The 23,847-nt window shown below is 41.3% G+C and overlaps 1 protein-coding gene across 1 annotated transcript in view; it reads right to left on the bottom strand.

Annotated features, from left to right (window-relative positions):
- Positions 1 to 1,130: 1,130 nt before the first annotated feature.
- Positions 1,131 to 23,847, bottom strand: part of LOC113028738 (partitioning defective 3 homolog) — a 341,162-nt gene continuing 318,445 nt past the window's right edge. Inside the window, exons 22-24 of the mRNA XM_026179154.1 lie at positions 21,690 to 21,810; positions 10,426 to 10,553; positions 1,131 to 1,663 (exon numbers count right to left, since the gene is read on the bottom strand). Coding sequence (XP_026034939.1) covers positions 1,234 to 1,663; positions 10,426 to 10,553; positions 21,690 to 21,810 — 679 coding nt within the window. The 3' untranslated portion in view covers positions 1,131 to 1,233. The remainder of the gene's footprint in view (positions 1,664 to 10,425; positions 10,554 to 21,689; positions 21,811 to 23,847) is intronic.

Consider the following 23,847-nt stretch of genomic DNA (forward strand, 5'->3'; position numbering starts at 1 on the left):
AATCAGCTCCATTGTATCTGCCCCATGGATATGCAGCACTACACCAAGGCCACCCACAGCAGAGCTGATGCAGTTTCCCATGTAACTGCCCTGATGAAATATTCAGCGAAGAACAGCTCAGACACCTAAAGGCCAGCAGGCTTCGGTTACGGCCAAATCAGTCCAGGCGAGGCCAGGGGCCAAGCGGCACGCCGCCAAGGTTGCCATTTTTTATCTCCTCACCGTACGTGAGAACAAACACAAACGAAGGTGTGCATTTATTTTTAATGACGTACATTAATTAATAACCCAGACCTGACCCCATTTGTACTGCTGGATTCCCTGAGTGGGTGGAGCGGAGCAGAAATAAAGAAGATCTAAAGCCGTTTTCCTCCACTGAGAGTGCTGTATATTGATGGCGACAATGTGAGAGAGGGGGGGAGGGGGGACTGATAAAGCAGCCAGCAGAAGGGAAGAGAGAATTTAGGATTATCATACTGAATACAAGAGGGGGTTGGAAAGAGGATAGACTTTGAGTAAGTCCTGTATCTGAAACCAAAAGGGACATTTCCCTGAAGTGAGGGGGATGGGTGCTCATGCCCAAAACCCAAGCTCTGACTCCACAGTTCACACAAGCTTTTTAACCTCCACACTCTCCCACTACATGTCAGCTCCTGCCAGCACTCTGTCACCTTCTCTCTCTCAAATACACACACACACACACACACACAGTTAAAGTCGCCATGAACATCAAAAATAAGCCTCATTCACACAAGCGTGGTATCGACTGAGGTCTAGCAGATGCGTGGTAGAAAAAGCATGTCTGGACTGAGACTTGCCCATTAGGTTACGACTGTTTAGGTGCAGCGCTGCTGAGATCCCCTCAAACAGTGCTCTGTTGTGATGGCAGCTTTTTCCGGGTGTGTTAGATGGGTCAAAACAGCAGATCACGAGTCAAAAACACCAAACAATCAAATGACTTTAAAGGCACTTAAAGGATAAACATACAAGGTATGAATGATCACAATGCTGGACTATAAAACAGCTTAAAAAGGATCACGGTTCTTAATTAAAAAAAAATCTTTCTTTAAATATAAACATTTTTTACAGCAGTCCTATAAAAATCTTTATATTTCATATTTTTATTTTAAAAAAATCCCACAAATCTTGTTTTTGTTTTTTTTTCCCTGTAAATGCTTGTTAGGATCAGTCCTCATCTCCTTAAAGACATCCATATTCTTCCTTTTCACCCTCTCAGGAATAAAACAGCCTTCCCTTCACTGAACTCTGATGCCTGCTGAGCTTGGCGATTTGGGACGGTGATGGGGGCACGTCCTGTCTGTAGGGCCCCTTGGGTTTTGAGAGGGCCCGAGCTATGGCAGAGCCAGTGGCTTGAGTGCTGTCTCTGTTCTGGTCAAAGGTGATGCCGCTGGGGGTTTCCTGTGCAGGAGGCGGCCTGGTTTTGCTGGCCTCCTGCTCTCGACGCCTTTCCTCCTGCCTCAGCAACTCCTGGGTCTCGAGGAAGACGCGGGCGTTAATACTGGGTGTTCCCAGGTAGCCGTTACGTGACCCCTGGCCCCCGGAGTAGCGAGGATTTTCCTTGGATGGCTGAAATCCCTCTGCTGGCACGTACATCTTATCCCACGAGTCCTGGGACGCCGCACTGTTGTTCTTGCGAGGTTGCCTAAACACACAGAAACAGGTAGGAGGGTCAATTGCACTGTTTTCTCAGTCACCTTAAGCAGCAATTAAATCTAAAGCGAACAGAGGTGGATTTTATTTGATTCTGTTTAAAAAAAAAGCCCCCTGGGTCAGCAGTATTCAAGGGGAATTCAAAAGGAACTGCACTTCAGCGGAAAACGGGATCATTTTCACATTTGTGTGGGAGCTAAAAGCAGGACGTGGCATTCACTTAAAATACTGAAAGCAACATCAATGGTGCAGAGGGGTCTGTTTTAGGCTCCTGCGTGATTAGACTGAATCCAGTAACATAAAAGAAAAAAGAAACGAGACATGAAAGAGGCAGGAAATAAATATCGGAAGCATGAAACGCGTGCAGGACTATTATTTCCACATTGTAAACAAACATAAATGTTAAAACCTCGCTGAGAAAATGCCGGCTTTCATCCATTTAACTTGGTATTGGGGATGCAGATGGGTGCACTTACAGACCAGACAGAATAATGGTAGGCCTCAGAGAGTTATCTGGCTTCTACTCATCTTCGACTTGCCTGTCAGCCCATGCACTGACAGGCCGGCCAAAGATTTATGGACGTATCTTTTGTTAGAAACAAAATTTAAACAAAAGAGCTATCATCCATGCATGCTTCCCACCACACGTGCTCCCCTTTCACCTGGACAGCTGTCATTGAAATCTGCAGGGTCTTTGGCTATTAGAATCCATTAGAGCAGACGTGGGATGGAATATCTGTGACAGTGTCTTTTGCATCAGGGGTGCTAAGAGAGATCCCATTCACACCTCACTGACCCATTGTGTGCTTAAAAGGCTTTTGAGTACAAGGCACAAGACTGCAGAGGGAGACAGGGGCCCGGTATGCTTTTAGGCCAGAACACCTGCATTCCAGGGAGGCTGTGAGGAACAGGCAGAAGACACAACTGTGTGGTTTTACAATTGAGGGAAGTGGGACTCATTTCTCAATTTGTACAAACTGAAAAAACAAAACAAAACCCAACAACCATGGTTTTTAATTGCACAATCAACTAGATGAAACTGATGAATTTTACTCCATTCAAAAATATGCCCATTTAAAGTTTTGATGAAAGTGGTGAGGATTGCTAAGGATTGTCTTATTGCATTGGAGTCACACTGGGTTAAATATGTACACTTGGGTTTTAAGGGGTATTTATTATTTTCTTCTTTTTTTGGGGGGTTGTATGGAAGCCCCAAACGCAATTTCATTGTTCTTGACAATGACAATAAATAAATAAAAATAAATACTAAATACATGTCCAGCCAAGTCAGTCCAGCATTTGGTAAGAAAGCACTTTTGAATATAAGCATGGTAAATATATATAGGCAGATATATTGGCAGTGGAATATGTACGATGGCCCTGAGTGTTCAAACGCAGTGCAACTGAGGCTACGTCCACACTAGCCCGGATAGATTTGAAAACGGTGTCCAGGCATCTTTCTTGGCCTTAAGACAACAATTCTGATGGCTAAAAATCCAGACGGGACACCAAAAAATAAATAAATAAAATAAAAATAAAAATATATGTATATATATATATATATATATATATATATATATATATACACAGATGTTCCTGTACACTATGCCGGCCACTTGGCATACATGGAACGCCATAACCAAGTGGCCGGCATAGTGTACAGGAACATCTGTGCCGAGTATAACCTGGAAGTCCCGAGGTCAAAATGGGAAATGCCCCCAAGGGTGGTGGAGAATGACCGAGCTAAGATCCTGTGGGACTTCCAGATACAGACGGACAAAATGGTGGTGGCTAACCAACCGGACATAGTGGTGGTAGACAAACAGAAGAAGACGGCCGTAGTGATCGATGTAGCGGTTCCGAATGACAGCAATATCAGGAAGAAGGAACACGAGAAGCTGGAGAAATACCAAGGGCTCAGAGAAGAGCTCGAGAGGATGTGGAGGGTGAAGGTAACGGTGGTCCCCGTGGTAATCGGAGCACTAGGTGCGGTGACTCCCAAGCTAGGCGAGTGGCTCCAGCAGATCCCGGGAATAACATCGGAGATCTCTGTCCAGAAGAGCGCAGTCCTGGGAACAGCTAAGATACTGCGCAGGACCCTCAAGCTCCCAGGCCTCTGGTAGAGGACCCGAGCTTGAAGGATAAACCGCCCGCAGGGGCGTGCTGGGTGTTTTTATATATATATATATATATACACTCAACAAAAATATAAATGCAACACCTTTGTTACTGCTCCCATTCCCCATGGGATGGACGTAGAGACCTAAAATTCATTCCAGATACACAATATAACCATCCCTCCCAAACAGTGGTCACAAATCAGTCCAAATGTGTGGTAGTGGGCACATCTGCTATATTGAGATAATCCATCCCACCTCACAGGTGTGCCACATCAGGATGCTGATCTGACACCATCAGTAGTGCACAGGTGTACCTCAGACTGCCCACAACAAAAGGCCACCCTGGAATGTGCAGTTTTTTGCGCTATTGGGGGTCTGGGGACCCAGAACTGGTCAGTATCTGGTGTGACCACCATTTGCCTCATGCAGTGCAACACATCGTCGCATGGAGTCTATCAGATTGTCAATTGTGGAATGTTGGTCCACTCCACTTCAATGGCTGTGCGAGGTTGTTGGATATTCGTGGGAACTGGTACACGCTGTCGTATACGCCGGTCAAGCACATCCCGAACATGCTCAATGGGTGACATATCCGGTGAGTATGCTGGCCATGCAAGAACTGGGACATTCTCAGCTGCCATCTGCCCTGAACAATGTGAACCATGATTCATCCGTGAAGCGCACACCTCTCCAACGTGCCAGACGCCATCGAATGTGAGCATTTGCCCACACAAGTCTGTTACGGCGACGAGCTGGAGTCAGGTCAAGACCCCGATGAGGACGACGGGCATGCAGTTAAGCGTCCCTGAGACGGTTTCTGACAGTTTGTGCAGAAATTGTTTGGTTGTGCAAACCAATTGTTCCAGCAGCTGTCTGGGTGGCTGGTCTCAGACGATCTTGGAGGTGAACCTGCTGGATGTGGAGGTCCTGGGCTGGTGTGGTTACACGAGGTCTGCGGTTGTGAGGCCGGTTGGATGTGCTGCCATATTCTCTGAAACGCCTGTGGAGACGGCTTATGGTTGAGAAATGAACATTCAATGCACGGGCGACAGATCTGGTTGACATTCCTGCTGTCAGCATGCCAATTGCACGCTCCCTCATTGCTTGTGGCATCTGTGGCATTTTGCTGTGAGACAAAACTGCACATTCCAGGGTGGCCTTTTGTTGTGGGCAGTCTGAGGTACACCTGTGCACTACTCATGATGTCAGATCAGCATCCTGATGTGGCACACCTGTGAGGTGGGATGGATTATCTCAATATAGCAGATGTGCCCACTACCACACATTTGGACTGATTTGTGACCACTGTTTGGGAGGGATGGTTATATTGTGTATCTGGAATGAATTTTAGGTCTCTACGTCCATCCCATGGGGAATGGGAGCAGTAACAAAGGTGTTGCATTTATATTTTTGTTGAGTGTATATATTATAGTGGCATTCCCTTTTCAATTAAGCATTTATTGTAGTCAGATGCTGACTTGGGTACAGTTACATATAACAAAAATCAGGGAGCAATTTAAGAAAAAAGATTGTTGATGGCATTTTGTTATTTTAATTTTAAATGAAAAATGTTTAGGATCATGTTAGATTGCTGCTGTCAGTGTGACTTTAAAAGGGTAATTAAACACTTAATATAAACAAGTTTGGATGATAAACATAACAGGTGAATTTATAAATATATATGTATGTATGTATTTTAATATCTTTATTTAAAATAGCATTTACTTGTGCAGTCTCTGTCTGTTCTTTCCTCTTGCAATCAAACAAAAATCAAATGGTGAAATGTTATTTTAAGCACCATTTAGACAACTTTTGTACTTAATATTTAAATCATCCCAAAATGCCACAGGACAAAAATAAATAAATAAATAACAGGCAGCATATTTTCAAGTCTTGGAGACAACATCAGGGAACATGATGGTTTGTGATGGACTGACCTTTTCACATAGGACTGTTGTGCCCCTATGTATCAAATGCAAAAAGCCTAAAAGCTGCAACCATAACATTTCTTCAGAGCTCCCTTAAACATCGCAGATAGGGTCCCAAAGCATGACTGCAGTTTAATGAATGAAATATTTGCAAAGAAAAGTATAAGGTAAGATAAGAATTTGAAAATCTGTGGTGGAGTACTTTTTGCTTGCGGTAAAATAAAAATAAAAATACACATTCTGTCATGGTCCCTGTGCCCCGCTGGTCAATCCTCTATTGGGCAATATGTTTGTGGTTTGTTTGCTCTCTCTCTCTCGCTCTCTCTCTCTCTCTCTCTCTCTCACTCTCTCTCTCGCCACGGCGATGCTCACTGCGGGCTCCCGCTGCTGGCCCACACACCTGCTCATCACCACACCGGCCGCTGATCCCAGCTGATTACTGCACTACTTAGATGGCGAGTCTGCACTAGTCTTCGCTGGATCGTTGAGCTATCAGTATCGTTTTTGGAACCCGATGCGGAGAGGAGTGATTGAGGGGGAACGTTTTTGTACAGAAAGTGTGGAACACCCTTCTCCCAACCCTGTTTCCCACGGACCCTGGCGACCCGGATCCGTTTCCCCTGCACGTTGTATATAGCCACTTGGTGTATGTGTTCACTGTAAATAAACGCACTGTCCTTCGCTTAAAGGAAAAAAAAGAAAAAAAAAAGAAAACGGTGTCCATACTAGCGTTTTCAGTTGTTTTCACAGAGTTGCGCGTTCATATTGAAACAACCCAAAATGTTACAGTCCTGCGCATGCGCAAAAGCGAGTGAGAATTAAAGAATTTGAAGAAAAGCTATCTGGAGCATGTACAAACTGATATTAATCATTTTTAGGGCTGTCAAAATTGAGAGCAATCTAAACAACTGCTGTATAATGCCCTCCGCTATTAGAAAGTCTGCATTTTCGAGTGTCCACACTGCGACGGGGCAGCTCTGTTTTGAAATTTATGCGTTTTTGGGAGCGTTTTCAAAACGCTGTGTTTTTCCTTTTCAAAATTCAAAATTGTCAGAGAGGTTTAGTCGATGTAGCTATGGTATCAATTTGATCCTAGGTGACTTCCTTCTTGGGTTAATGCATTCACCGGCTTGGGTGCCGACTCAAGGGGTGACAGCAATAAAAAAAAAAAAACTACAAAGGAAGTAAAATAAAATACAAAGGAAAACTTCAGCAAACCCCCCCCCCCCCCCAAAAAAAACAAACCAAAACACACACAGAAAACACAACGAAAGTGTTTTTGGTGAGATATTAACGTGATAGAACAGCTACAGAACTGACAAGCTAACAGTAAACGTATTACATGAATCATGTGATATTTTTTTCTCTGATAGCACTGATGAATCCTTTTAAACATGTCTCGGTGCAATCCTTCACATGTTTTTGTCACTTGTGCATTAATGTCTCACCAGAAACACTACAGTTGTGTTTGTGAGAGTTGTTTTTTTCTACTTCTGTTCTATTTTATTCAACTTCCTTTGTGGGTTTTTTGACCTTCTGTTGTGTTTTTTTTTCTATTTCTTCTTTCTTTTATTGAAATACCATTCTGTTTCATAATAAACATTTTAAAAATAAGTGTTGAAGTGGGGATTTCAATAAGGGAATTCCACTGCAAGTAGAAACACTATACAGTTTGTTCCTATGCCAGGGCTGCCATCATGGGCACACAGATTTAAAGCAAATGCTACAAAACACAGTGCCTCTTTCTTGATAACTTTCCATTGCTAGAAATATTTTCTTTCTATCATCATCATAGTGAAACTGTTATGAGAATCCCAGAATTTCAGCATTTCTAATGAAAGCCCTTGCGGTTCACAATGACTAAAGGGAGGGGAAGGGCTAAAGCACACGGCCCTGTAAACGTGGGGTATGTGGGCTCTTGTGAGCTTGTGAGTTTTTTTGTGCATGCATTTCTGTTACGAACATGTGCAACACAAACACATCCTCTTGTTCCGCCATTTGGTTGCTAGTATGCACAAGTACAGGGGCAGATGTAGGGACAGACTGCAGAGAGCCTCACCACATGCTCCATACATGGACCTCACCGTCTGGGCGAGCCGCCACGCACTTACACCCTGGCTTGGCTCACAGAGCAGCCAGCACCGCTCATGAGGGAGTTGCTTGTTTAGAAGCACAGGAACGCCTGTTGCACGAGGAAGCAACCTGCGTTTCCAGAATGACCTTTTAGGTTTTAAAAGCACAGAAGTTTTAGGGGGAAGTCAGAAGCGGAGAGATGAGAGCAGAGAGATTGCGTTGCTCCACAGGAATGTAATAGTGATTGATGCGTCAAGGGATCTACTTCTCTTATCACCTCTACTCCTTTGCCAAAATATATCACAAAGTAGATTAGTTACATGTACAGCGGGAGGGGATGGGAAAATACATCATGCCAAAGAGTGGGGTAAATTTAGAATGACAGAAAATAACAAACAAACCCAGGATGTTGGCTCGCAGGAACATTTGTGGCCGCTGTGTGTTTCTTTAAAACAGCTGGGAAGAATCAGAGTTTATGAGAAGTAGGAGAAAGCTTCCACACATGCACGCACGCACACATGCACCCAAAAGCATCTAATGTGTAATGCAACAATCATTTTCTATATTGTATAAATAAATTGTCTACAAACCTGGAATAATGTTTTCTTTCTAACTTGGAACAATATTCTTTTGGCTGGGAATGCGATAGTTGCACGGCTAGATGAAAGAGCTACTGGCAGTTCACTCAGCCCGCAGTTAAGAACCTTATCTCGACATTCACTGCATTCATGCGTGTGCTTGTGTGTGTGTGTACATCTCTTTCGGGCTAATCAGTGGTCTCTCCTTCCTACTAAAACACTCGTTCCTCTCCCAGTCACTCTCGACCTCCGTTGCCTGTCACTGCTAATCCTGCTCCAACAACAAGCCTTCATTAGTGTTCTTCCAATCCTCACATCCCAGACAGCGAGCTAAGCCTGGCCGTCATCAGATAACCAGCTACCATGGTTTCCTCTGGAAGCTTCTGGGGTGTTTTTTGGTGAGGGAATGTTCCCTTTTCTGCTGAATGGCTGACTGCTCAGACTTCCTGCTTTGGAAGAGGAAAAGATGAAGAGGTTCCAATAAGAGAGGTGGCTGACATTAGAAGGCATTGTGATTATTAATCTGGGGATGTAAGACTAGCTCTTTAATGAGAAGCCATGCCGACACACCAAGCCCCGAAAAGCCTCAGCCAGGGTCAAGCATCAAGCCTGAGCTCATGTGGCTCTTAGCCCGAAGCCACTATGAGATTATGAAAGGAATGCATATCAAAGGCCATCCTCGCTTGGCTGCTTGGCCGGAGACATGAACTTTCCCAAGAGAAGCAACTCACTGGGAGAGAAGGTCCCAGCTCAACTGTCACACCACATGAGATGCAAGCAGATAACACATATGAGGGGAATGCATAGATCAGTCTGCCTTATACAGACCAAATTGATTATGTGTCCGTGTGGACCACAAATCCATATCCACAGACACGAACACGTTTTCATCGACCCAACTGTGTTTTGAGGCAACATAACACAAAAGGGGATGAATATGAAGAAGTGATTGGTGCTTGTGCGTTACAGCATAGACGAGAACTGGCAAAGAAAATGAAAAGACCACGCACGCACGCACGCACGCACGCACGCACGCACGCACGCACGCACGCACACACACACACACACACACACACACACACACACACACACACACACACACACACATATATTAAGGGCTCCGTCTTTGTTTAAATTGGCAAGCTGCAAAAGTGAAATAAATCTTGACTTTGCTCTTAGCATTTTTGAACATATAATACATTTCACAATGCAAAAAAACCCTCACAATGGATTGTTTTCAGTGTGAAAATATTCAACAATAATGTGTCAGTCAGTCAAATGACAGAATTATTGCCTTGGGGAGCTTTTCTTCCAGGATATTAAGCTTCATATGCGACTTTCTTTCCCCTAGCAGCAGTGGTTAACTTTGTAATTTGCACCTACTGCCATGAGATTAAAAACTTCAGTAAAGACATTTAACGGATTGCTGGCAGAAATGGCAAATATTGATACTAAACCACCCCCTCCCACAAAAAAGGCTCAAGATGTAAGATATGGTAAGCTTTATTGGCATCTCTTTGACAAATATGCAAAAAAGAATCGAAACAAGAAGATGGAGAAGATGAAGAGCAGTGCTTGTAGCTCCTAATGGCAAACTGTGCGAGGCAAGAGATTGTAGGGGGAAAAAATAGCCTTTAGAAAAAATAATGTGATATTGGAGCTGTTATTGGAGAGGGGGGCTTGGGACAAAGTCACCGCTTTCTTCAGGTCAGCATTGACTTAATGAAGTTGAATATCAGTCAAATAATTCTAAGCGATCACATTAAATGATTTCATTCAAAGAGTTTGCTAAGAATCGTTCAAATGTCTGGAGATTAGTTGAAAGTGGCTTTGTGGTGATTGACTTTGAGGGAAGCCAAAGAGATAAGTGAGGGAGGGGGGAGGTGGGGGGGAAGGCAAAAATGTGAGGAAAAGAAATTGATGGAAATCAAAAAAAGTCAAATGAAGGGGTTGAGAAAGGGCAGGGAGGACGTGATAAGTCAAAGGGGTGAACGCAGCCGCATGGATGCATGGACAGTTTGAAGAAAGAAAGAAAAGGAAGGAAGGATGTCTCACCGTGGCAGGGAATTGTACTGTCTCTGTGCTTGTGGGAAATCATCTCTGTCCTCTTGCTGCTGTTTCTGGACCTGAGTCTCAACCGTTACAGAATGGCGTCCACTTGATGTCTCCGTCCCATTGCTGGCCTGTTAAACCCACAAATACAGTTAGCACAGACACAGTGAATACACAGTAACAAAGAGAGGACCAAAGGCAAGCATTTAAGCCTTTCAGTGCATGTTGTACTAACCCCATGTTGCTCTCCAATGCATCCATCGGACTATAGCATGCATACAGTGTGTGGATGTTAGTTAGGAAGCACTCAGAAACAGTTGAAAAAAAGTGTTGTGTAAAGCACTTTGAGTGCTCAGGATAGAGTAGAAAAGCGCATTATAAGAACCAGTCCATATAAGAGAAAAGAAAATTATTGTTTTGATAAAAGATGAATTGAACTTAAATTGTTCACACGAGTTCTTATTCGTGGGAAAGTGGCACATGCTGGTTGTTTGCAGCTTCAGCGATTCTTGGCTAGTGATTTATTTTATATTGTAGTCTTAAAGGTAGTAGAGCCCTAAGTGTGTTTAGCTAGTCCATTTAACCCTAGGTACCTTTTGAATGGCTTGTTTAAGGGATCTGTGTTGCCTGGTACACAGATAATAAAGTACTAAATGAACCGTGGTCCATATCAACCACACATTAAGAAAGGAGAACTGCTTTTAAAGAATGCTGTGATTAAAACAAACAAACAAAGAATCCTGTTCTCTTAACTTTTCAAACAAACTGCACTGGCCACATGGTTGATATGACTTTTCTCTTTAGTATGCATTAAACATTTTGCGATGGAGCTTATTTGTGTGAGCTGCAGGTCTTGATAGCTACAGTTTGGATCAGTTTAGCCCACCACTAGTGTGCTGAAGAGATAAATTATAGACGAGCATTTCCAGCTATGGCTTCATTCCGCTCATATGCATATGACAACACACTGCTAACCTGTACCAGTGTGCATGTGTGTTTGCCGTCTGATCATCTGTGAGGTTGACATGGAGATATCATCTCCCTCAGCACCAGCATGCTGCTAACGAGCTGGCTTATGAAAGAACGAGACAAGCCAATTACACAGAAGCAAGCTGAAGAGGTGTTGCAGGCGTGGCTTGACCACTTGTCAGCATTCATAAGGCTCAGGCTTTATTGTGGAAGGCAGGTAGTGGTGGATGGCTTGTGTGAATAAATTAACCACTTAATAACTCACAATTTACCCAAATTTGATTTCTAAACCTGAGCAGCTTCTTCACAGTCTTTGGATTTGTGGAGCTGGCAGAACGTAGCTAAACTCACAGTTTAATGCACTTTGTCCTCTGATTTGCAGTAAACACAGGATGTCAAATACTGCCATTCAATCAGATGGTGGTGTTGCAAAGGTACATACAGTACAAGGTGTCTTTTGGTGTCCATGCTTTTGACACACCAGCTACAGTAATGTGCATTTAATGTGAAATCTGCATTTAATGGTTGAAAGGGTGTCTGTGGATGCAGACAGCCAGATGTGGATGTAAATGGTAAATGGACTGGTTCTTATATAGCGCTTTTCTACTCTTCTGAGCACTCAAAGTGCTTTACACAACTTGTGCATTCACCCATTCACACCCATTTGCACAAGCACATTGTTCTAAGTGCTTTCTAAGTAACATTCACACACATTCACACTCCGATGGATGCATCGGAGAGCAATTTGGGGTTAATATCTTGCCCAAGAATATTTGGCATGCAGACTAGGGGAAGCCAGGAATTGAACCAACCTTCCAACAGATGACCTGAGCTACAGCCACCTCTAAGATGTAGTGACATTTGTCAGCCAGAACACTGCGGCAAGGCTCCCATTTGGGATTTTTCATTATTAAAACTATTCACTGATTAATTTTGTTTGCACTTGCGTTTTACGTACTTTTCGCTGTGTGGTTAGGCTGAAGACACGATTGTGGGTTTGAGTTTAAAATTCCCCAATTTACAACATTAGCCCTATTTGCCACAAAATGATACCTTCCCATTGTTATCTCCATCAAGGAGGTTATGTTTTTGGTAGCATTTGCGTGCGTGCTTGCAATTCAGTCACAAAAAGTCTCAAATGATTTCTGATCAAACTTGGTCAGGGTGTAGAGTGCGGTCATGTTAACAATCCATTAAAATTTGGCTTACATTAACCAAGGTCTTCCAGGTGAACTGAAGGATTTATTGATCAAAAGATCACCAAAACCTTGAAACTATCAAACATAATATCAACATATATTAAGTACTGTATAAAGGTTTAAAATATCATATCACATATAACCTTTGACCTCTATTTCAAGTTTGAGGTATCTGAAGGTCAAAGTGTTAATAGTAGTATAATCAGCTCTTCTTACTGCCTTTATTTGTATTGACAGCATGCAGACATATAGAGAATGATATATGGGTATTATAAATATGTACATTACAGTAACAAGCAAGTGTCTAAACATGCTAAATATGGGGTATTAAGGTGCCCTTTGGGGGGGTATCAATAGACGCTGCGAGTGTATCTCTGTGAAGCCAAACACTTCTGATAATACAGCAATATCTGACCGACGAGAACAATTCTGGAATTAATCGATGGGGTAAAGGTGCGCTGGTGGAATGAAAAGCTGTCAGCAAAAACGTCTTCTTGGAAACGTCTTCTGTTCCTGAAATGACTGCTTTTCTCCTCACTTGGACAGCTGCAATAACAGCGCAATTACATTTCACTCAGCGTCAACAGCAAGTCTTTTTCTCAAGCCCTCCGAGTCTTAAAAACATAATAGTATTCCACGTGGGCGAAGTGAATTGGACTCATATGTTTCAGGTTTCGCTGCAACAACATGTTTCCCGGGCTCAGAAACTGTAGAGCACATAAACCAATATCAGATGAACTGAGAGGTGGAAAAGAAAAATAATTTTACTGGAGTCGAATGTGGTAGTGAGAAAATAATTAGTCACGCACTCTGAAAGTTATTAATGTGATTTGAAAGGAAGTGAGGAGGAATCCTGCGGTGCTACACTCTTCAGTCTCAAACCGAAGGGTTGACGTGGATGACGCCATGCCAAGAGAAATGCATGAGAAATAGCCAGGAGAGAAAATCAGTCAGCCTAATGCCATTATCCAGGGAAGGGGAATCAGATTATTTCATGTTAGACCTGGAATATAATGCCATATAAAACATGACATTTGTTGAAATCAAATCAAAGAGATGTCCGTGTTTGTTTTTATCCAATAATGTGAAAAATGATGTCAATATGGCACGTTTTTATCTTTCCCCTGCTTCCTTGGTGGTGTCACAGACAAAGCAGGAGGAAACAAAAATTCTCCACCTGTTAAAACATGAGAGCCGGCGGGATGTAATTATGAAAATTATTTGCAGCTATCAAAAAAAAAAAAAAAAAACTAGGACGAGGAAAGCAGCTGGGTGGGAGTCGAGCAAGACAGCCGAGGTGTAATATTTCTTGGTTCAGAGCTGGTCACAAACCTTTGAGATATCAAAGCAGGTTGCGATGATGGGCCAGCACTAACATATGGCTTTACCGCCCATGCTTCTCTTGATAGTATGCTTGGAGGCCACCACATAGGGAACCGTTTTAAGAGAACAGTCGAGCTGTACACAAACAGACATGTGGAAGACATTAAGATTGCTAATGGGCAAATACAACAAGAAGAAAGTGAGAGAATGGTAGTGAAACACCACATCCTGACAAAAGCCCAGTTGGATAATCAGTCGCTCTTAAAGTCACTGCACCGACCCAATTCCGCCAATTTATTATAAGCAAGCTCAGTCCATTTGCGGTTACCAGGGTGTGTAGCTCCGGGCGGTGTAACCATCTGGATCAAGCAGTGTGGTCTGCCATTTCCCGGCCTCTGGTCCAAGGAACCACAGTGAATAGGAGGTTGGTGTGGCTATCGCTATATCATTTAGAGACTTTGTAGCATGCACATAAGGCAGCACAAAAGTCATTTTTCTTTTCTGTATCTTTAAGTGAAACTGACCAATCACGTTGTTTTGCAATGTGGGAAGAAAAGAAAAACATGCCTTTATTTATATCAAACTCTTCTGTAACCGGTAGCAGCTTTCAAGTGTTTTCTTTATTAATTCATGGAATATAATAAAAAATATTGTCTATTTAGGTTTGCTGTTAGCTAAATTTATGCTACTAATGTATTAGTATTAGCTAGCTTCTTGGCTAATGCTAACTGAATGCTCAGATAACATCTTTGGTCAGTGCGACGTTGATCTTGGACCTATATTACTGTGATATGGGAACAACACCAATGTGACAATATCAGATCACGCATCAATCTATTCCACATTAACAACCAAGCCACATAACTTTAAGGTTGGTATTGTTCAAATACAATGGCAAATCCCATTGCTTATGGTATTTACTTTAACCATGTTGCCACTAAACCTTGCTTCACTACTTGCACAACATTACACAGCACTAATCCCTACAAAGTCATGCAGTAGCATGACTAAGAAGCCCTAAAAGGCGACAATCAATCAATGTCACAGATCTGGTTGAAAGAAACACATCTCAGCACGGGTTTGCAATGCTGGTTTTAGGCTTTCCCTTATTTTTTCACAGCATGATATGGCCTTCCTGTAACGTGTTAACTCCTCGCTGGGTGTGAGATTGTTCTGGGCTATCTTAAATTCTAAATAGGGGGGTTGTGTAGGGCCAGAGAGATAGCAAGGGTGTTAGTGTGCCAACTGCCGAGTCTCGGACACACAAACACGACTGCCAGAGCTCGGGTGAAACGTTAGACCGCAAACCTGCGTGACATATCCAGGAAGCTTGTTTTCTGGGTTACTCATCTATTAATCAGAAGGCTGGTGGTTCAATCCCTGGCTGTTTAGCTCTGAGGAAGTCAAGTGACTAGTTAAACAGGGCTTACTCTTCAAGTAATCACATAGTAATAGAGTTAACTGTGAGGCACACAACACTAATCAACATGAAAGTACAATATTTAAGGAAACTAGTAGTTGCATAAGCAGAGCTAATATGTGCACACACATGAACCCTGGTAGCAGAATTCAAAGTAATAATAAAATCAAAAGAATTCACATAAATGTGGGCTTTAAAAGTTGCTGTTGATGTGTGTGATCCAAGTTACCAGCGTGGTGCTCTCCTCTGTGTGGTCATGCTTACTGGTGCTCTAGCCTAACAGCACAAATTGTTTTTATTGAGAAAGAGTGTGTGTATGTGAGGCTGGGGGGTGGGCTCTAGGAAAAACATTGCTTAACAGTTCTTTATGATGAACATCTGGAAATTCCCTCTTATAGACAAGCAGGGCGGGCAGGAGAAAAAACATACCAGCTCTAATTGCGTGTGCTGGGCTAAGTGGATTGACTGATAGATGAGGTTTTTGTATCTTGATCATTATTCCATTATGTTGGAGCTTAGGTTCAGCGATGGACCTGATCATTACAGCTGTTAGCAGCAGGCAGACCTGAGTGAAAAGCTGAGGTTAAACCCATGGAGACCAGGCCCCACACCTAATACTGATGCATGTACCCTTATCTTAGCCGAACCCTATTATTATCATTTTACACATTTTTCTAAAGTTCCGAAAGCAAAACATTTACATTGGCTTTCGTTTTAGCAGAGAATATTTTGTGTTTTGTAGTGTAGATTATAGTCACAGTTTGAATGGATTACAGATCAAATGTAAGTCATGCAGAATACATCTGCTAATGATGATCAGGCTATAAAATTGAGAGCAGCTACTTAACAGGCCTTAACGTGAGAATGTTTCATAAACAGCTTTTTCCAAATTAAAAATGAATTTTAAAGCTAAACCATTAAGCCAACATGGAAGAGCAGGGTCTTAAGTCCTCACGGGTCTGTTTATCCATCACATGTGGTGAAACCACTGATGAAGATCATGTGCTGTGACCCAGAACTGCACCCTAAAATAACCTAAAATCCTTAAATCTGGATAAATGATTGCAGAAATCTGAACTGCTGCTGTTCTTGAGTAACACTTTGAGATGCTAGCAGTTCCTGTTTGTGTACAGTATATTTGCGTGGAGGCTATCACAAAGGAGCCTCGCATGCTCAGGGGAAACAGGCATCAAAGTGCAGTTCTGCAGACTTTGATGTGGTAGGCATTTAACTGCCTGCCGGAGCATCTTGCTTTTCATGGTTACATTCCCTGAACGATTTGATTTATAAAAGTAGAGGTCAGAAAGGTTTCACTTTCATCATTGTGAACAATCTTCAGCAATGAAACTGAGTGAAACATGCTGTTAAAAAAGGACATATCAGTTTCAGTGCAGAAAAAAATAGCTCCGATAGCTTTGAACAGAACTCAGCTATGACTTTACATTTAGTGCAGAAAAAAATAGCTCCGATAGCTTTGAACAGAACTCAGCTATGACTTTACATTTTTCAGTGTGGGTCAAAACACTGAAAATAAATAAATAAATGTTTTTTGTCATCACTACCTCCACCCACAGTTTTTAAACCCACACCAGAAGTTCACTTTCTGAAAGTTGTGACAAATCTTCCTCCGCCGAGGCAGTTCCCTCTGAGCAGTATTTGCTTTTATATTTTGTATGTAACATTACGTAGGAGCAGGTAGTGGATAATAGCTACTGATTTGTAAATAACAGGACATGAATAACCTCACCTTATTATATAATGTCATACTACAGTATGATATTATGTAACACATTTTGGGGTTGGCTTCAAAGAAAGGCAGATGTGAAATTTAAAAGTGAGGTCTGAGGTCCAATGTGGGATAATATTTCAATTCCCCATACAAAAGTATAATTCCCTAAATGTTTTCAATATAAACAAACACAGTAGAATTTTAGATTTTACGAAGGTTTAACCTTATTTGACCTTGAAGAAGAGGTCAGAGGTCCAAAGTAGAAATGGACCGATCCGATATTACGTATCGGTATCGGTCTGATACTGACCTAAAATACTGGATCGGATATTGAAGAGAAATAAAAAATGTAATCCGATCCATTAAATATGAAAAAAGCACCTCACAAAACTTGCGACATGGCGTAACTCAGCTCATAACCGTAGCATGTCAGAGCAGTATGCATCACGTGATAGAGCAGCTGTGTGTATTTGTAGCCTCGCTACCAAACCGGCATTTACCGAGAAAGTTATCCCAGAGAGAAGTAAAGCAAGTGTGTAAGTTCATCTCTGAATGTTTGTAAAGCATTCTAGCGTTAAGCTTAACAACCGATATATGGAGCGACTGCCTCTCTCCCTCCCTCTCCTGCTGCTACTTTAATCGTGAAACTGATTAATGATCAGCTGATCGGCTTTTCTGTCGCGAGTCCGTCTCTCTTGTTTGTTTATTGCCCACTTTGCGCCAGAAAGAGGAAACCAGCGGCTGAACAACAGCAGCACGTTTAAGCTTGATAATCTGTTGTTAGAATTTATTTAATATTACTTTCTACACCATGATCTTTTTCTACGTAGCTGACGGCTGGTAAGTGTGCAGGGGCGGATCTAGCAAAGTTTAGCCAGGGGGGCCGATAGGGCATTAACAGGGAAAGGGGGCACAAAGACATCCTTTTCTTTCTTATTCTCATTTAAAATGTCTAGCTTTTAATAATTAATTATCTGAATCTTACACCCAAAGTTCTAATCTGATGTAAAATGTATAGAAGTCCATGACTGTATATAGTAACTACTAAGTCTAATATACCCTAGTAAGCCATAGTACTTTTTCCTTTGGGAAGGTACCATCTGTGCAGTCTGCAATTCTGTTGAAGAAAGATGTTGAATCTCTTTAATTATTCTTGAAAAATAATTGATTTCTGTGAATCTTTTTTCACACTGCATCAAATTAAAGTTGATTACGTCAATTAAGCATCATGAGGTGGAGGGTGGTTCCCTATTTTTTTTACTTTTTTTGCTGGGAGTTTGGAACCCTATTAGTTAGGTTGCTTACTCTTTAATATACCAGAATAGGGAGGATAGACTAGGTTTAAGTTTATTAGATTGATCAGTATTGCTGAACTATGAAATATTTTGGCTGCAGTGTATTTTTTGCATACAGGTATAACAGAATAGCTTTAGTGTTTTATTTTTTTAAAACTTGAGTTTGAACTTATACAAAAAGCAGCAAGATATTAAAAAAACAGTTTTATTTATTAAAAAACACACTATATCGGATTCATATCGGTATCGGCCGATATCCAAATTTATGATATTGGTATCGGTATCGGACATAAAAAAGTGGTATCGTGCCATCTCTAGTCCAAAGTAACGTTATATCTAGAATTCCCATATATCATTCCCTATACATAGTTTTCTAAGTCATAAGGCTTTTTGTCAATTTTTTACCTGTAAGTCACTAAGTTGACCTTGAAGATCTTGGGGGATGTAAGGAAAGTTTTAACGGACTGTTAACCCTATAATGCCCTGTATCATATTTGATACATAAGTATCAAAATGTTATGGAGAAAAAAAATTTTTTTGTCTAAAATTAACATTGTTGTTAACAAAAAGTTGCCAAAAATGTCCAATGTATCAAATGCGATACAAAAAATATGTAATAAATATATAATAAAAATATATTATACACAACTTGATATAGCAAACAAATTGTGGATTTTGTTATAAGGGTTAATAAACATCTCAGTTCCCCCCATAAATCTGAATTTTCTGGCTATTTTTTTGATGGATTTGGTCTTTCAAGGTTGGCATAATGGACCTCTACAACCCGACCAATTTGATCAAAATTCATCCAAATTTTTTGAGGTATTGTGTTTACAGAAAGAAAGAATGTCATGGACGCACACTATGCCAAAACCTAACCTCCTTGCAGAGGTAAATATACAGTAAAGATGCTAACTATCCATTCCTGTCAGCATAGTCAATGTCAGTATGTCACTTCACATTTTTGTACTTGTCTCATCTTTCTGTAATATCTTTGGTTTTCAAAGCAAAATCCTTACCCTGTTCACTTTAAATAGAGCCATATCAATTCTGCTTCTAGACGACGCTAAGACGGGATTTCCCTCGAGTTCTGCTAATCAGTGTCAGCGCATAACACGGGTGCAAGTCTGCCTTTCCTAATAAGCTCTGCCACTGTGAATTCTTGTTCACATGACTAAAATAACATGAAAGAGGACTAATAAAACAGACTTCAATACTCAAGGGCTGGCCCTATATCTTATTACCAGTGGAGCAGTGGTGTGCCCGATAGTGTCGACGATCAGACGCAATTAAGAGCTCAGCGGCTCAGAGAGAAAGACTGAGACCTCTTGGTGGTGAGCAAACAGTTCACATCTAGTGGCGGATGGGAAAAGAGAGATTAAGAAAACAGAGATAGACGTCCACTCTGTGTTTTTTTTTTTCAAACATCAGTTTGACAAATACCGAAGAAAATCCAGAGCAAATACAGCCTGCCTTCATCTGTGTAGGAACACGGTGGGAAGCATGCTGCTGTGTTTTACCCAAACTCAATTGGACAGCGGAAATAACAGTAGAAGATGCTGGCCACTCCAAACCAATTTAACTGACAAACCAACACTGATAATTCTCTAGAAAATTGCATGCAAAATGTTTTAACTTTCAAGGTCTGACTTTCTGGCCCGTCATTTTCTAAATAGCTCTGCTAGGAGCAACAATTAGCCGCATTCTTTTCTCCGAGGTCAAAAAGTTACTGAGTAAAAAAAGAAACCAAAAAACTGAAGTCACTGTAAGTTATTATTGATAAATAACATGGAGGTATTTGACATCCCACATGTCCCGCGACTTGGTTATCTGTGTTTTTTTGTTATGGTTTTTAATGAGTTACACGCCTCTAAAACACCAGTTAAGTAAAAAGCGGGACAACAGTTTAGATTATCGGTGACCTGACAGGGAGTTTGGAAAAGGATATGATTCCTTACTTAAAGTTCCTGAACTTTTAATGCACAGCAGGGATGGATATGAGATCAAGTGTGAATGAATTAACAAAGGAATTAACTTGATTACATTTTTCCAATTATGAAGAATAAATCCCATTGTTGTTACAGATCAAGCGTTGGAGAGTAGAACGGCTTAAAGCAACTATTCTCAAATTTTAATTTTAATTTGTTTTAATTTAAAAATCCCTTTAATCAAGTCTAATGAAAATTAGAATGAACAGTGCGGGTAGGTGTCTTTAGTTTCTGTCCCCTAACATCGCCTTCCTTCCATAAGTGTGTCATATTTCCAAGACTGAAAAGGCAAATGCAGTGACTGCAGATAAGAAATTATGTCTAGGTCAAAGGTTGGATCCAGAAATTAAGAATTAGTCTACGAAATGTAGCTTTAGGTAATAGAGAAAACTAATGTTTTTGCAGTTTGGCAGTTTCGCTGTCTAAAAGGTTGATGGCATCACACGACAGCACCAGTGACAGTTTCATGCTGTGTTATAACAAACTAGTAATATTGTTGTTTTTGCTCTTTGCTTCATGCCACATCATTTGGAATTAATAAAAATTACTTTAATATTTTTAATCTATTTTAATTAAATGACCATCTTTTCCTTAACATGTGGACCAATCATTACACATTCAGCAATTATTAACATCTATGTGTCTTTTTTTTTTGATGATTATTAAACCCACTTTTTTGGATTTTCCTATATAATAATATGTTCATTTCATCATCCCCACGTGAACCCGATGCTACATTCTCCAGTTGTGTTTGATTCACGTGTCGTGTTCAATGCACGTTGCCTCAGCAACGATATATCGATAACGATATTTTGCTTGACTCGCCACTAAATACAGAATAAATACAGACTTGTGATTAAGGCACAAAAAGTGTGAAAAAATGAGGTTGTTTGTAAAAATGACTGAAAAACAAAGATTTATTAGTGAGTGGCAGAAACACTCATATTACTACAATGCGTTCAAGACCTCATTTTTGCTTTCCACGTGTTTATAAAGCACTGTAGGTTTTAATCATTAGAAATTCATTTTAAACTCTGGCTCCTGGTTTCTTTTGTCCTGCCTCCCTCCTCTCACGCCCAATCAGTCCCTGCAGATGGCCGCCCCTCCCTGAACCTGGTTCTGTCAGAGGTTTCTACTTGTTAAAAGGGAGTTTACCTTATATATAAAGTGCCTTAATTTGACTCTATATAAATACATTCAAGTTAACAGAATAGAAGTGTTAGTAAGCAATAAAAAAATATGTGTAGGCCTAAGAATCCAATCAGCTAGTAACTCTGGATTGATCCCGAAGAATTTTTTAGGTATGTACACTCTCCTGGAATACAGCTCCTACTCGATACTCACCCAGGACTGGTTGAAGCTGTAGGTGTGCTGATGGTCCTCTACGTCGTCCTCCTGCTTGGCCTGCTGGAACTCATTCCTTAGTCTCTGTATCCGGTCATGGTTACTAGGCGCCATCTGACTGCTAGGAAAGAAAAAAAAAGAAAGGAAATTAGATATTTAGACTCATTAATGCTTTGGTACACATTGGTTTTGCTAGCATGCTGTTACAGGTAATTCTGCGTTTCAGCAATTTACCTCTCCACATAAATGGTGCAGAGGACTTTTAAATCCAACAGTTGCGATTTGTGTTCCAACACTCTTGTGTTTTTACTCTCATCCTTTTATTGCCTGTGAACATCACTATAACTGAAAGTGTCCCTCGTGCACCATTGTCAGTGATGCATGTCTCTTTCAGACTGCAGAAGAATGTTGGCCTTTTATGGTACGCAGTCATTAAACGCTGTGGAAAACCCTCATTTACATCTCCTTCATTAAAGGCCTTTGAGGAGCCTGTCAATAGGAATCAATAGCTTTCCTTCAGCTTAATCAGGCTCTCCTTTTATCACCAGCTACAGAGGCAGCACATGACAAAATGCATAATTATGATGAGACAACCGGCTTGATAATAGGCCTGCATTTATGCATACCGCGGGGATGAAAGTGACCAAAGGTTAGGAATTTGAGCTGGGAGGGGATGCGAGAGGAGTGGGATGGATGGGGCGAGGAAAGGAGAGGGAGATAAAGGAAGGAGGACGAGTGTAGGGATGGCGCCGTGTGGGAAAAAAGGGAAAGGTTAATCAAGAGCATGTGAGAAAAGAAAAAGAAACAAAGAAACAAACCCCAGACAAAATTTCCAGTGAAACTTAAAGCAGGGAAGCATGGCGCAAGAAATAAAGAGCAGAGGGAGACAAAAAGCCAAAGACAAAAAAAAAGGACCCTTGATATGAAGACCTGTCAGCCTGTCAGGGTGTCCTCCTGAGCAGCACTTACAGGTGGCACAGCAGCAGTGGAAGTGATTGCTTATTTGGACCCAGAGGATTCTGAGCACAATTATGGTGATAATTGCAGATTAGAATGAGCACATCCTTCTGATGATAATGGGCACTAGGACATGCTGCCAATCAAGCTTCATTAAAAGCACAATAAATAGCGGCTCATAAAGGATGCACGGCTCTCGGAGCGTGCCCCTTAGTAGCACTTGGCAAGACACAGTTATCGTGTTATTCGTACTTCCCGATCAAAATCAATTGTATTAGTTATACTCCATTTGATTCCTATAGCTTTATATGTGTGGGAGCGCAGGGAGCGTACATTAGGCCTTTTTATGTGGATGTGGGCAATTAAGTGGCTCACTGGGGTGTGAGGTAGCTTATGCTTTTAGGGTGTGGAGTAATGGTGAAGTCCCTTTATTACTGTTCATTACAAAATCAATGTTCCCTCTCTATTTACTTGAGGTTGCTTAAATAGCAAATGCAATTTTAAATAAATTAAATTACTTAATTCTAGTCAATAGAACCGCACATGTGCACTCCTCTAAATGTTCTTCCTGTTATCATACAAGTTTTCATTACTTTAACTACAGAAGCATCGAGGCTTCAACTTCAGAATTGTGTGCTTCCATGTGATTACCAGTGCAATCGTTTGACTACATTTGCAGATAGATATTTTGAGCAAAAGTGTAAATTAAAAAAAAAAAACACATTTGCAACTGTGGGTTTATGTTCTTCATCATCCCTGCTTGTTGAGAAAAAAAGGTTTCACAACACTGTAATAGATCTGTGAACTCCAAATGAGCTTAATTGCCGCTCAAAGAGAAGAGTGAGCAAACTCCAAATAAAAGGCTCATAATTTTTTTTCTGTGCGACCTTCCATGGAGGGTCAGTGCTACCATGAGTATCTTGAACATGTACCACTGGGCGAGAGGAACCAACTGGTGATCCAGAAAGCACAGGTTATAAACAAGACAACTAGAGTCCATGTACACTCACTGCATAAAAAGCCCCTCTGCCCTTCTCTCACTCACGAAAGTATCAATGTGACAGTGAAGATCTGCTCCACTGTGTGGTAGACGATGCTGTGGGGTGTGGAGTAGGAAAACATGAGCGAAGACAAGGTCTCCGGCAATTTAAAGAACTAGCAGTTCTTTAATACACTTTTTTAAAGCACTACAACAAATGGA

This window comes from Astatotilapia calliptera, chromosome 9, assembly GCF_900246225.1.
Source record: "Astatotilapia calliptera chromosome 9, fAstCal1.2, whole genome shotgun sequence".
Classification (NCBI taxonomy): Eukaryota; Metazoa; Chordata; class Actinopteri; order Cichliformes; family Cichlidae; genus Astatotilapia; species Astatotilapia calliptera.